Consider the following 14378-nt stretch of genomic DNA (forward strand, 5'->3'; position numbering starts at 1 on the left):
TGTGAAATGGAAGAAGAAAAGACAACGATGTCGTCCAAGTACAAGAGCAAGGACTGGCACTGTTGATCCCCGAACATCCTTTGCATGAGTCTTTGAAAGGTGCTTGGCGCATTGCACAAGCCAAATGGCATCCGGTTCCATTCAAAGAGCCCGAAAGGTGTACAAAAGGCCGTCTTCGGCTTGTCCTGCTCTGCAACAGGGACCTGATTATAGCCACTTGCCAAGTCGAGAGTAGTAAACCAGCAAGCTCCGGCAAGTGAATCCAGACTCTCCTCAATACGAGGTAGAGGGAATGCGTCCTTCCGTGTTTTACTATTGAGTAGGCGGTAGTCGACACACATGCGGAGACTACGATCCTTTTTACGGACAAGGACGATAGGGGAAGCAAAAGGGCTATTGCTTTCCCGGATCACCTTGGCTTCAAGCAACTGATCAATGTGAGCTTTCACCTCCTCATACTCGGAGGGGGGGATTCTTCGGTACCGCTGTCTCACTGGAGCCTCATCAAGCAAGGGGATTTCGTGCGAAAGGAGGTTGGTACAACCCAAGTCACCTTCATGGTTTGAGAAAACTGACTGATACCTCTGCAGCAAAGCATGTACATCCATCTGTTCTTGTTCTTTCAAAGCAGACAGGTCTATGGTTTGGACCCCATCAGGTGCCACACCAGAGGCTGTCTGAGATGAGATCGAGGCTGTCGGGAGCTTCACTTCAGTCACACCAGTGGGTAAGCTGACAACCTGGGCCCCACTTAAAGTACCAAGACCAGTGCGCGGGTAAAGGAGAACATCAGTCGTCCCCACATTGACCACGGGGACATGAGCTGTACCACGGCTGACCTGGACAAGGCAAGGAGACACCAATAACCCTGCAGGTAGGCTGAACTCTGTTGGTTCGAACAGCACAGCCTGACCAGCCAGCTGTTCTGGACAAGTGGCGGCCACAAGCCTCATTACCCCACCAGGTATGCGTACCGCCCATCTACCGCGGACCCTGGCGAAACCCGTAAGGTTCCTCGGGGGTTCTGTGGTGGCCTGATGGCACCGTTGTAAAGCTTCAAGGACAGCTACTGGAGCTTGAACCACTGAGGGAGCATCAAAAAGAGCAGGACCATACACCTCAAAGAGTTCCCGATAACATCGACGGATGACGTTGCTCCCCAAAATCCCAGGGGCAACAGATGCAGCACCGGGAGGGTCTTTTACCACTAGGACCCCACAACCAGGGACCACCTTCCCACACAAGGTGACATCCAGCTCCAAATAGCCGATGTAAGGAATACAAAGACCGTTTGCGGCCCGCAGTTGCAGCCAATTACAAGACCGAAGGCGCTCTTGGCCCCATGGTGCGAAATGTTCGGCAAAGAAACTTTCAGGGATCGTGGACACCATGGACCCGCTGTCCAACAAGCACGGAACAGTGATCCCACCCATCAGGACATTAATATGTGGACAGGGCGCCATTATCCGACTGATGAGGTCTTGTTGTGAGCCTCCAGCCTCCCCATCTGAGCTTTGGCTCCTCAGCTCAGTGGGCGTCAGTTTTCCGGCTGGGGTGCAAAGCGTGAAGACCCAGCCACATTAGAAGACCGACCAGTGGCAGAACCAGTACGGGGATGAGGGGTAACCCGCTCCCCATCACAATCGCTGGCATAGTGACCTGGCTGTTGACACCTTCGGCAGATCACAGGGCCGTTGCGAGGAGGCCGTGATGGAAAGGGACGAGCCTGAAAAGAAGCCATGGCCCGAGTCAACTGGTCAAGCTGTTCCTGCTGACGCTTCAAGAGTGCCTTCACTTCACTCAACTCTGAATCATGGGGTGAGACAAGTGGGGTGGGGCGAGAACCACCCTGGACCCCATACTGGAGGCCATAGGCTGAGGGAAGAGAGTGGCTACGTTCCCTAGCACCCCTTGGAGACCCCTCCCTCTCCCATCTAATGGCCTCTCCACGTGTCTCGAGCAAAGAAGCAGTGGGATGGCGGCGAACATACTGCTTCAATTCCCTGCGAAGGGCACCATCGAGCACATGCTCTATGAACTGGTCACGAAGAAGAACATCAGCATTCGGCAAGGCACCTGGTGCAGACTGTTTAACACGTTCCATCAGGGCCATCAGGGCCAAAGAGAACTCTAACAGCGTCTCCCCTTCCTGCTGCTTTCGAGAGAAGAAAGATTGTTGCAGTGTTACATATGACTGAACACAGCCATAAAGCTCAGTCAAGATAGCCAAAACCTTGTCTGGGTCTTCCCTCTCCACACAGGGGCGATATTTAATCTCCTCTCTGGCTTCACCTTCTAGATGGTCAAAAATGAAAAAGGCCTGATCACGAACAGACAAGTGGCGTGCCCGCATACAGGCCTGCACTTCCTCTTTCCACTCCACTATGCCTATACCTGTTCTGCCATTAAACATGGTGCATCTGCGATCTCTAGGCATAACAACCAACCGTTCAGTGACTGTGGCGCTAGTACTTACAGCCGGAGGATTAGCACCTGAAGTGACAGAAGCGGGGTCCGCTCTGCTGGAACCGGCCTGAGAAGCATCCCTCACTCGAGACAGCTGCTCATTATCTGCTTTAAGCTGTGCCACCAGCTCTCTGAGCTGCTGCAGTTCCTCCTCCATGGCAAACCGCAGAGGCCACACCCACCGCTTTCAAAATGGAAACCTGCACCACTGGCAAGAACAAAAAGAGGAAGAAAAAAAAAAAGAAGATGCTGCCGCTCCGTCTTCACTGCTGCCCTAACACACCAACGTAACAACAAATTCACACTAACAGAAAAAAAAATGGAAGTCACGCCTCTGTCCTCTAACAGTGCATCCTGCCGACAACGCCAATTTGTGGCGAGACGTGGTAAAAGAGGGGGGGGATTTGTCCAACAACGCCACCTGGGGAATTGCACCCCAGGAAATTCACTCAACCCTGTAAGGGGAATACTATGAGGTCACACAGACTCGTTACACCTATATAGAGAGGACAAGAGACGGACTTCCAAAAATATAAATTATTTTATTTAACAATGGTTTACTAGAGGTAAAATGAACATATTCTTCACAACCTGCGTGTCTGCTATACCACCATTCGTTAGGGGGGAAAATAAACAAAAATAGGAGCAGGGACAGCTCAGTGAGGCGGACAGACTAAAGAAACTTAAAAACACACAAAAACAATATTACAAACCAAACCACCACGTGCCACAGCAAACTTAAGGGAGGTGAGATGGGACCACCACCAGGGAGTCTGCCACGCACTACACCAGCTCCTGTCCAGGAAGAAAACACACAAAATTAGGTGGAGCGACACTCAAAGGTTGAACTATACGAATTATTAAAATGTCCTATTCTAAAAACACTCACACACAACATTCACACCCACATGCACACCAACAGAAAGAATACACATTAATTGTTTTAACCTATATAGAAATACTTAAAGAAAATTTACTTATATAAGAATAAACAAAATCAGAAATGTAACTAAATTAGAACTAAACAAAATAACCATCTGTAATTCAAAATAAAGAAACCAAAGAGCTTGCAAATTAACTGATTACCCAAAACAACTACATAAACAAGAAATAAATAAACCAAACAAACAAAGAAACACTAATAAGTCAGTTGCAGTGGGGCTTGAGTCTGGTGCTGCGTGAGAGCCACAACAGAAACTCAGGACATTAAGAAAAAGAAACTACGGTGTGGAAGACAGCGTGAAAACGGAGCGGCTGCACCAAGGCTGGAGGCAGCGGATGTTATGCGTAGGTGGCTGCGGTGGTCATCAATAGGCTGTGCAGTGGATCCACAGAGCGCAGGAGGAGAGACAGAACCGCTGCAAATTCAGCAGCTACAGCAGGACAGAGCAGAGGGCAACAGCTGTTAGCAAAGGGCTACTATAGTTAACCATGATTAACAACGAGCATGCTTACCGATAGAGAGAGCTTTACGCACTAAAAAAACCAGTCCTCAACAACAGCAGAACGCGGACACCACTTCCTCCAGCTGCAACCCAACCAGTACGGCCAAAACTGAAAACAAAATCACGGCGGTTGTCGCACCATACTGTGCAATAAAGATGCAGTTAAAGCACACACGCTTACCTGGCGAAATCACACCGAACACCAACCAAACTGGAGCACGCCGACCCAGAGCCTTTCCAGGTGAATGCCAGGGAGAGCATGCGCCCCGGAGGAGCGCAGTAGTTAACCAGGTGCTGCCAATGCGCAATCAAGCACCGGTGATACTGATTAAGTGGGAGGGGGTGGAGCAGAGCAACACCCGACCTGCCACATATGTTTTGGTACCATTTGCTGAAGTGCGTGTGTGTTGTGGTATGTGTTGCAGTAGTCAGGTGGGTTGGGAGACATAAAGCAGGTGTGTCGTCATGGGGGCATGAGGATGAAAGCAGGGAGATGCATTGCCATGGCAACAGGAAACTTTAACCCCAGAGCTCATTACAGCATATTCTGCTTGGAAAGCAATTTGTCTGCTGCCAGTGAGAAGAGCAAGGACAGAGATTATGGAAACGCCATGAAGAGAATGCAATCCACACGGTTTACATTGTTGTCACGGAGTCCTGCAAGGTTCTGTACTAGGACCACTTCTATTTAGTTTATATATACTTCCTCTAAGGAACATTATTAGGAATCACTCTATCAATTTTCATTGTTATGCTGACAACACCCAATTATATTTATTGATCAAGCCTGATGAAACCAATCAGTTAACTAAACTCCAAGCATGCCTTAAGGATATAAAAAGTTGGATGACCTACAATTTTTTGATGTTAAATTCAGACAAAACTGAAGTTCTTGTAATTGGACCCAAACACCTCAGAAACTCTCTTTCTAGAGACATAGTTACTTTAGATGGGATCACCCTGGCCTCCAGCTCCACTGTAAAGAATCTTGGAGTTGTTTTTGATCAGGATTTGTCCTTTAACGTCCACATTTCGAGGACTGCATTCTTCCACTTACGTAACATCGCCAAAATCAGACGCATCGTGTCTCAAGTAAATGCAGAAAAACTAGTCCACGCATCTGTTACTTCTAGGCTGGACTATTGTAACTCTTTGTTATCAGGCTGCTCTAATAAGTCTCTTAGGACTTTGCAGTTAATTCAGAATGCTGCTGCACGTGTTCTGACAGGAACCAAGATCAGAGATCACATCTCTCCCATTTTGGCTTCCTTGGATTGGCTACCTATTAAATCTAGAATAGAATTTAAAATTCTTCTCCTTACTTACAAAGCTCTTCATGGTCAGGCACCATCGTATCTAAAAGAGCTCATAATACCTTACTACCCCTCTAGAACACTGCGCTCTCAGGACGCTGGGTTCCTTGTGGATCCTATAGTGTCCAAAAGTAGATTGGGAGCCAGAGCTTTCAGCTATCAGGCTCCTCTTCTGTGGAACAAACTACCATTCTGGGTTCGGGAGGCAGACACGGTCAACACTTTTAAGTAGACTTAAGACTAGACTGGACTAGGGGACTCACCCCCCCCCCCCCTCTCTCTCTCTCTCTCTCTCTCTCTCTCTCTCTCTCTCTGAGGTGAAGTTCACAGGACCGGCAAGACAAGACTTTACTATCAGACATATGTGGAAGCTTATCCACCGAAACTGTACAAGCTGTTGTAGTGTAATATTTTATAGGCTTTGTTATATGTTTGTGGTAGTACTTGGTTAAAATCCTTTTCATTTCTGTCATGATATATTATACAATATATAATTACATGTTTTTTTTGTTTGTTTTTTTTAATATACAATTGCATGTTTTTTGTAGCATATTAGGTTGGGGTTATTAGCAGTAGATTATTAGTTTATAGTGATCTCACAGCCAACAGTCTTGAGGGTGGATTTTTGATATATGCCATGTTAGCAGGATTAGAAAACCCAGCCCAAATAATTTGATTGGATACTAGAGAATCATGTGATTTTGATACTATTATTTTATTGAAGGGGAATAAAAATGAGTGGTACCAATGTTGCGATTACACCATTATAAAAGATGTTTTGAGCTAAAAAAAAAAAACACTTTCTTTCATGAACGAAAATCGGTTGTATTTTCTGTGATGAGAATAAAACCTATGCTGCACTCAACTTTGATGCGCTCCGGACCCTTCCTTGAAGATAAGATTGGATTTATGAACAAAATGTAAGGAGTAAGGACTGATCATGGCTGAGTACTATAACATAAAATTCTGAGTACACACAGATTGACTGAGATAGAGAAATTTGTGAGTTTAACAAATGTTTTTTTTTCACAAATTATTTTCACCTTTTGATGCACGGTCATAACTTTGGTGTTTTTTCTGAACAGTGAAACGTGTCAAAAATGAAACGTTCTCATGTTGCAAAGCACACCTTGAACATTGCAAACACATCCCAGGTTCACTGCTCTCCACATAAGAAATATGGCGACAATATTGGCTCCATAACATCACTTTTTTATATAATGGTGCATACACTGTATTTTACATTACTAATCAAGAAATTAATTTTCTGAAATATCATTTTAAGAAATGGAAGAAAGAACGAGATAATGTCAGCACGGATCACATCAATATACTGCAAGGATACAGTATGTAGGACAAAAAGAAAGAAGACATTTTACATGTCCGCTATTACCACCTCTATGTCCACTCTTCCGCACTTCACTGGTAAAGGTTCATTATGACTGGAGCACTAATGACTGCTAGTTAATGTTGCTGATGTATCCGGTGACAAAATTCCATTTGATGAGTCAGCCACTCGATAGAGAGTAGCCCACACACACAGCTCGCCACTGCTAGTCAGAAACTTCATCCCACTGTCGCTGAAACATCTTAGCTCAGCAGTTCCTTTCAGAATGTGAAGGCATACACTACACCCACAACTACTATGTTCCCAATGGTGGCAGTGATAGCGATCCAGAGCCAAATGGCGTCCCCGGACATGGACTGGGGCTCCTCAGGTTGGCCATGAGCTGCCATGGAGGCAGCATGGACGCTGGCAGACGAGTTGAATAGAGAGTGGTCGGTGCTGTAGTCATCATTTGGAGATGAGTCCATGAAGGCGCCTGTCATCACTGGAATCTGTGGACACAGGAAATAAACATTGAGGCGTGTTTATCAGGCTTTCAAATGCTAACACATCCAGCAGCTATGTGTGAGAGGTACTATGATTAGCCGGTGCCTCTCAGTCGTGCATAATTGTAATTAAAGTAAAAAGAACAGCAGTTCAGCCATGTCCTGTCAATGTTAACCCAGCAGGCTTAAAGAATCGTTCAATTGTATAACATGAGTATGTGACATTTTTTAGATTGGTAAGTAGCCTATAATGAAATGTGTGTTTAAACAGGTGTGGAGCTGTAAACACATAGCATTTTAGCCACCAATATTACCTTCTACTAGTGGAGGATATCACACCTGCAGAGGAGCTGCTGCGGTGCTTCGACCAGGGATGGCCACTAATAGAAGGAACTCAGGAGCAATATGTACATGGTATTATCTTCTACTCCCGCAACACGTATCAGTGTTTCAATGGGAGGCCTATACAGTAGATTCTAGCAAGTGGACACACTATGGTAGATGTCTTGACACAAGATACTCAAGGCATACATGACTACATGACTGGGTAGTCTGTTAAAGTTTGTTAAAACACCATGCATCTTATGCATGCCAGAAGTAAGACCAAATGTGAAATCCTGTGGCTGTAGTGCATTCTAGAAATTATGTCTAATTATTATGTATACTATCAGAACACTAGGGACCTGCTGAACTCCACAAGTGGATGTCATTAAAGTTCTTGCCGCGTAATTCTGAGAAAACAGAGACATTCATCATAGATCAAGATTGCAAACACTTAGCACGTCCACATCCAGCATGAACCACAGTATGCAGTGTGGACTGGAAGCTGGAGAGGTGCCAGTTCAGGTCCAGGGCACCAGGACCTAAATATATACTTGTGCCTGTAGAGTTACATTCCCCATCTCTGCACTTTATATGTGACAGCAGACACCTTCCCAGTCAGTCTAAAAGAGTTTCTTAGGACCTAATGATGGAGAGTGTTTTATTATTATCTTTAATCACATGATGTTTATGTACACTGCTCAAAAAAATTAAAGGAACACTTTTTAATCAGAGTACACTAGAGGGGCAACAATGAGACAACCCCCAAAACAGGAATGGTTTTACAGGTGGAGGCCACTGACATGTTTTCCCTACTCATCTTTTCTGACCAGTTTCTCATTAGTTTTGCATTTGGCTAGAGTCAGTATCACTATGGGTAGCATGGTGCAGCACGTGCACCCTACAGAGGTTGCACAGGTAGTCCAACTCCTCCAGGGTGGGAAATCAATATGGGCCATTGCCAGAAGGTTTGCTGTGTCTCCCAGCTGTCTCAAGAGCATGGAGGAGATTCCAGGAGATGGTTAGTTAATCTATGAGACCTGGACAGGGCCGTAGAAGGTCCTTAACCCATCAGCAGAACCAGCATCTGCTCCTTTGTGCAAGGAGGAACAGGATGAGCACTGCCAGAGCCCTACAAAATCACCTCCAGGAGGCCACTGGTGTGAATGTCTCTGACCAAACAATCAGAAACAGACTTCATAAGGGTGGCCTGAGGGCCCGACGGCCTGTACTGGACCCTATGCTCACTCCCCGGCACCATGGAGCTCGACTGGAATTTGCCACAGAACACCACAGTTGGCAGGTCTGCCACTGGCGCCCTGTGATTTCACAGATGGGAGCAGGTACAACCTGAGCACATGTGATAGACTTGAACAGGTCTGGAGACGCCGTGGAGAACAGTATGCTGCCTGCAACATCATTCAGCATTACCGGTTTGGTGGTGGGTCAGTGATGGTCTGGGGAGGCATATCCTTGGAAGGACGCACAGACCTCTGCAGGTTAGACAACAGCACCCTGACTGCTATTAGACGCTGGTGCAGTGGGTCCTGGGTTCCTCCTGGTGCACAACAAAGCCCAGCCTTATATGGCGAGAGTATGCAGGCAGTTCCTGGAGGATAAGGAATTGATACCATTGATTGGCCCTTATGCTCGATTGACCTGAATCCAATAGAACACCTCTTGGACATTATGTTTTGGTCCATCCGATGGTGCCAGGTTGCAGTTCAGACTGTCCAGGAGCTCAGTGATGCCCTGGTCCAGACCTGGGAGGAAATCCCCCAGGACACCATCCGTCATCTCATTAGGAGCATGCCCTGACGTTTTCAGGCATGCATACAAGCACATGGAGGCCATACAAACTACTGAGTACCATTATGAGTTGCTACAAAGAAATTTTTGCAAAATGGACTAGCCTGCCACATCATTTTTTTGCTTTGATTTTGGAGATGTCTTTGAATTCAGCCCTCTGTAGGTTGTGTCATATGATAATTTTCATTTCCATTAATGATGTGGCATCCTTTCCCTGTTTTTAACATATTACCCAGTCCATATCAGGAAAGATATCCAGTGTGATTTCTTTTCCTGTTGAGATCAGATGTGTTTTCAAAGTGTTTCTTTATTTTTTTCCCTTTAATTTATATAAATATATATATTCTTATATATCTACATATTATGGCATGCCATTCAGGAAATTAAAACCTTGCAATATATTGAATGAAACTTTGAATATATGGAATGAACTTTGATATGGAGTGAACCTTGAATATATTGAATGAAGTCTGATATTGGATGAAACTTTGAATATATTGAATGAAACCTTGAATATATGGATGAAGTCTGAATTATTGAATGAAGTCTGATAATTTGAATGAACCTTGAATATATGAATGAAGGGTCTGACATATCTTGGAAATGAAACTTTGAATATATGGAGTGAACCTTGAATATATTGAATGAAACTCTGAATATATTGAATGAAACCTTGAATATATATAAAGAAACTTCACTGACGTCAGACTTCGCGGCAGTGCCTGCAGCCATCTTGTGTAACAGTCTGTAAAAGCGAAAGACAATGAGTCAGGCCGCCCGTAATCTAGTTGCAGCGATATTAAGCAATGAGGACATGATAAATACACTGCGAATGCGTGCCGAAATCCTCCCGAAAAAGTTCGCTCAATTTTTAACCGTGGCAGGCCTACAACATAAAGTTTCGCCATAATCTCATTATGCATTTGTCTGTCTGTCCGCAGTCCGCTGTGTGAGTAGCATGCCCAAAGCTGACAATGTGTCGCGGATCATAAAATACGTTCAATACTAAACCACCAAATTCACCCTGCGTTGGTCTATGAATGTGGGTGATGCTTATTGTATCTAAACAATATATGAAGAGCTTCTCTTTCAGTTCATGAAATCTCTGTAGCCGCAGCAGCTTCTCCAGTCCCGGAGAAGTGCCGCGTCAGAGCGCAGTGCCATTACGCACGGCCATTCACTGTGTTTTACCTTCATTACATCACCTGAAAACTATATCAAGCTAACCATACAGTGTCTTGAACCCTTTCTTGTGTACGGGTGGAGATTGTACACTGGGTCAGGGTCGGACAAGGTACAAAATTCGGCCCTGGCATTTTTTCTCTGGACCGGCCCACCACTAGAGCCATTTGGTGTTTAGCTCGGTAGCTTAAGCAGCCGCTCCATATGTGAAGGCTCGCTGTGGAGGCGCAGGTTCGACTCCCGACCTGTGTGGCCCTTTTCCGCATCTTAACTCGGATTTTCTCTGCTCCTCCTTTCCTCTTTTTAGAACCTCTGTCGTCCATAATTTATTGTAATTAATATTCGTGCAACATACAGTATGAAGTTTATCTATAAGACTGTATATGAGTCTATCCCTGTTTCGGTTTCACATAAACCTAGCGGCTGCATAGACACATCCATTTGAGGGGGCAGGGGAGGGGGGGTGTAAATCGTAACTTCTGAACCTGTCATGAAGAGGCAAATATTAACCAATATCAGCCAGTGCAACCCAAAGCCTATTCCAAATGGATGCAAATGGGCCGCAAGTCCATTTTGGGCTGCTGGGCAAATGTTGCAAAGGCTACAAAATAACAAATACATATACAAAAAAACACCGGAGGCCGAGATGGACCGGCCCATCTGGCATTTGCCAGGTAGCACAGACTGCCAGTCCGAGCCTGCACTGGGTGTTGTGGGGCACTCCTGTGAGGTTGAAGGCATGCTGAGGTTGGCCTGATAAACAGCTGCCTGGCCTGTTTTATGTCTGCCACGATTAAAAAGGGAGCGAACTTCCTTGTCAGGAAAACGGTATTGATCAGGGGTATCAGGGGGATTTTGGCCCGTACACGCAGTGTTAATGATGTCCTCAAAGTTTAATATTGCTGCAACAAGATTGTGAGTGGACTGACTTGTTGTCACTCACTTTTAGCTATAGCATCCACACGTTACACAAAATGCGGCAAAGTCTGTATATATATATAGGCTACCAGAGTAGATCAGACCCAAGATGCAGACTGTGTAAAAAAGCCCCTGAGACAGTCCAGTACATAGTAGCAGGGTGTAAGATGCTAGCTGGATCAGCGTACATGGAGAGGCACAACCAAGTGGCTGGGATAGTATACTGGAACATCTGCAACCAGTATGGAATAGAAGTACCTAAATCCCAATGGCCATACCACAGAAGGTGGCTGAGAACAACAGGGCCAAGGTGCTGTGGGACTTTAGCTTCCAGACTGACAAACAGGTCCTGGCTAACCAACCGGACATAGTGGTGGTGGACAAGAGGGTGGTGGGGATAGATGTGGTGATCCCAGCTGATGCCAACATCAGGAAGAAGGAACATGATAAACTTGAGAAGTATCAAGGGTTGAAAGAGCAGCTGGAACGGATGTGGAAGGTCAAGGGTTGCGTGGTCCCCATGGTAGTGGAGGAACTTGGGGCAGTAACCCCCAAACTGGGAGAGTGGCTCCAGCAAATCCCGGGAACAACATCTGAAGCCAGTGTCCAGAAGAGTGCAGTCCTAGGAACATCGAAGATACTGTGCCGAACCCTCAAACTCCCAGGCCTCTGGTAGAGGACCCGAGCTTGAGGATGACATGGATACCACCACGCCGGGGTGAGAAGGAGATTTATTTTATATATATATATATATATACCTTACCGCGGTGGAGGGGTTTGCGTGTTCCAATGATCCTAGGAGCTATGTTGTCGGGGGCTTTATGCCCCTGGTAGGGTCACCCAAGGCAAACAGGTCCTAGGTGAGGGTCCAGACAAAGCGCAGCTCAACATCTCCTGATGAAAATGACAACGGATGGAACCAAGTTTCCCTTGCCCGGACGCGGGTCACCGGGGCCCCCCCCTGGAGCCAGGCCTGGGGGTGGGGCTCGTTGGCGAGCGCCTGGTGGTCGGGTCCTTACCCATGGGGCCCGGCCGGGCACAGCCCGAAAAGGCGACATGGGCCCCCCTTCCCATAGGCCCACCACCCATGGGAGGGGTCTCAGGGGGGAGAAGGTGCGAAGAGAGATGGGCGGCAGTCGGAGGCGGGGACCCTGGCGGTCCGACCCCCGGTTGCAGAAGCTGGCTCTGGGGACGTGGAATGTCACCTCTCTGGCGGGGAAGGAGCCTGAGCTGGTGCACGAGGTTGAGAGGTACCGGCTAGATATAGTCGGGCTCGCCTCGACGCACAGCGTGGGTTCCGGAACCAGTTTCCTTGAGAGGGGCTGGACGCTCTACCACTCTGGAGTTGCCCCCGGCGAGAGGCGCAGAGCGGGGGTGGGACTGCTTGTTTCCCCCCGGCTCGGCGCCTGTACGTTGGGGTTCACCCCGGTGGACGAGAGGGTAGCCTCCCTTCGCCTTCGGGTGGGGGGACGGGTCCTGACTGTTGTCTGTGCTTATGCACCGAATGGCAGTTCAGAGTACCCACCCTTTTTGGAGTCTTTGGAGGGGGTGCTGGAGAGCGCTCCCTCTGGGGACTCCCTCGTCCTCCTGGGGGACTTCAATGCTCACGTGGGCGGCGACAGTGAGACCTGGAGGGGCGTGATTGGGAGGAACGGCCCCCCTGATCTGAACCCGAGTGGTGTTCTGTTATTGGACTTCTGTGCACGTCATGGATTGTCCATAACAAACACCATGTTCAAACATAAGGGTGTCCATATGTGCACTTGGCACCAGGACGCCCTCGGCCGTAGTTCGATGATCGACTTTGTGGTCGTGTCGTCGGACTTGCGGCCACATGTTTTGGACACTCGGGTGAAGAGAGGGGCGGAGCTGTCAACTGATCACCACCTGGTGGTGAGTTGGCTCCGATGGTGGGGGAGGATGGCAGTCAGACCTGGCAGGCCCAAACGTTCTGTGCGGGTTTGTTGGGAACGTCTGGCTGAATCTCCTGTCAGAAAGAGTTTCAACTCCCACCTCCGGGAGAGCTTCGCTCATGTCCCGGGGGAGGCGGGGGACATTGAGTCCGAGTGGACCTTGTTCCGTTCCTCCATTGTCGAGGCGGCCGACCGGAGCTGTGGCCGTAAGGTGGTCGGTGCCTGTCGTGGCGGTGGCCCCCGAACCCGCTGGTGGACACCGGCGGTGAGGGATGCCGTCAAGCTGAAGAAGGAGGCCTACAGAACCTTTTTGGCCTGTGGGAGTCCTGAAGCAGCTGACGGGTATCGGCATGCCAAGCGGAATGCGGCCTCGCCGGTTGCGAAGGCAAAAACTCGGGCGTGGAAGGAGTTCGGTGAGGCCATGGAGAGCGACTTTCGAACGGCTTCGAGGAGGTTCTGGACCACCATCCGGCGGCTCAGGCGGGGGAAGCAGTGCACTATCAACACTGTGTTCAGTGGGGACGGTGTGCTGCTGACCTCGACTGGGGACGTCTTGGGTCGGTGGAGGGAATACTTCGAAGACCTCCTCAATCCCACCAGCACGTCTTCCGTTGAGGAGGCAGAGTCTGGGGACCCCGTGGTGGTCTTGCCCATCTCTGGGGCTGAGGTCGCTGAGGTAGTCAAAAAACCCCTCGGTGGCAAGGCCCCGGGGGTGGATGAGGTCCGCCCGGAGTTCCTCAAGGCTCTGGATGTTGTGGGGCTGTCTTGGTTGACACGTCTCTGCAACATCGCGTGGACATCGGGGGCAGTGCCTCTGGACTGGCAGACCGGGGTGGTGGTTCCCCTCTTCAAAAAGGGGGACCGGAGGATGTGCTCCAACTATAGGGGGATCACACTCCTCAGCCTCCCCGGGAAGGTCTTTTCGGGGGTCCTGGAGAGGAGGGTCCGCAAGATTGTCGAACCTCGGATCCAGGAGGAGCAGTGTGGTTTTCGTCCTGGCCGTGGAACTGTGGACCAGCTCTATACCCTTAGCGCGGCCCTGGAGGGTGCATGGGAGTTCGCCCAACCAGTCTACATGTGTTTTGTGGACCTGGAGAAGGCGTTCGACCGTGTCCCTCGGGAGGTCCTGTGGGGGGTGCTCCGGGAGTATGGGGTTCCGGACCCATTGATACGGGCTA

The 14378-nt window shown here is 48.3% G+C and overlaps 1 protein-coding gene across 2 annotated transcripts in view; it reads right to left on the reverse strand.

The window, feature by feature from the left end:
* Nucleotides 1-5498: 5498 nt before the first annotated feature.
* The window catches only part of LOC109138876 (uncharacterized protein C14orf132), a 62707-nt gene continuing 53827 nt past the window's right edge, over nt 5499-14378 (reverse strand). For both annotated transcript variants that reach the window (XM_019260511.2, XM_027284191.1), the window contains exon 2: nt 5499-7063. In XM_019260511.2, coding sequence (XP_019116056.1) covers nt 6833-7063 — 231 coding nt within the window. In that variant the 3' untranslated portion in view covers nt 5499-6832. The remainder of the gene's footprint in view (nt 7064-14378) is intronic.

Source organism: Larimichthys crocea, chromosome XI, assembly GCF_000972845.2.
Source record: "Larimichthys crocea isolate SSNF chromosome XI, L_crocea_2.0, whole genome shotgun sequence".
NCBI lineage: Eukaryota > Metazoa > Chordata > Actinopteri > Sciaenidae > Larimichthys > Larimichthys crocea.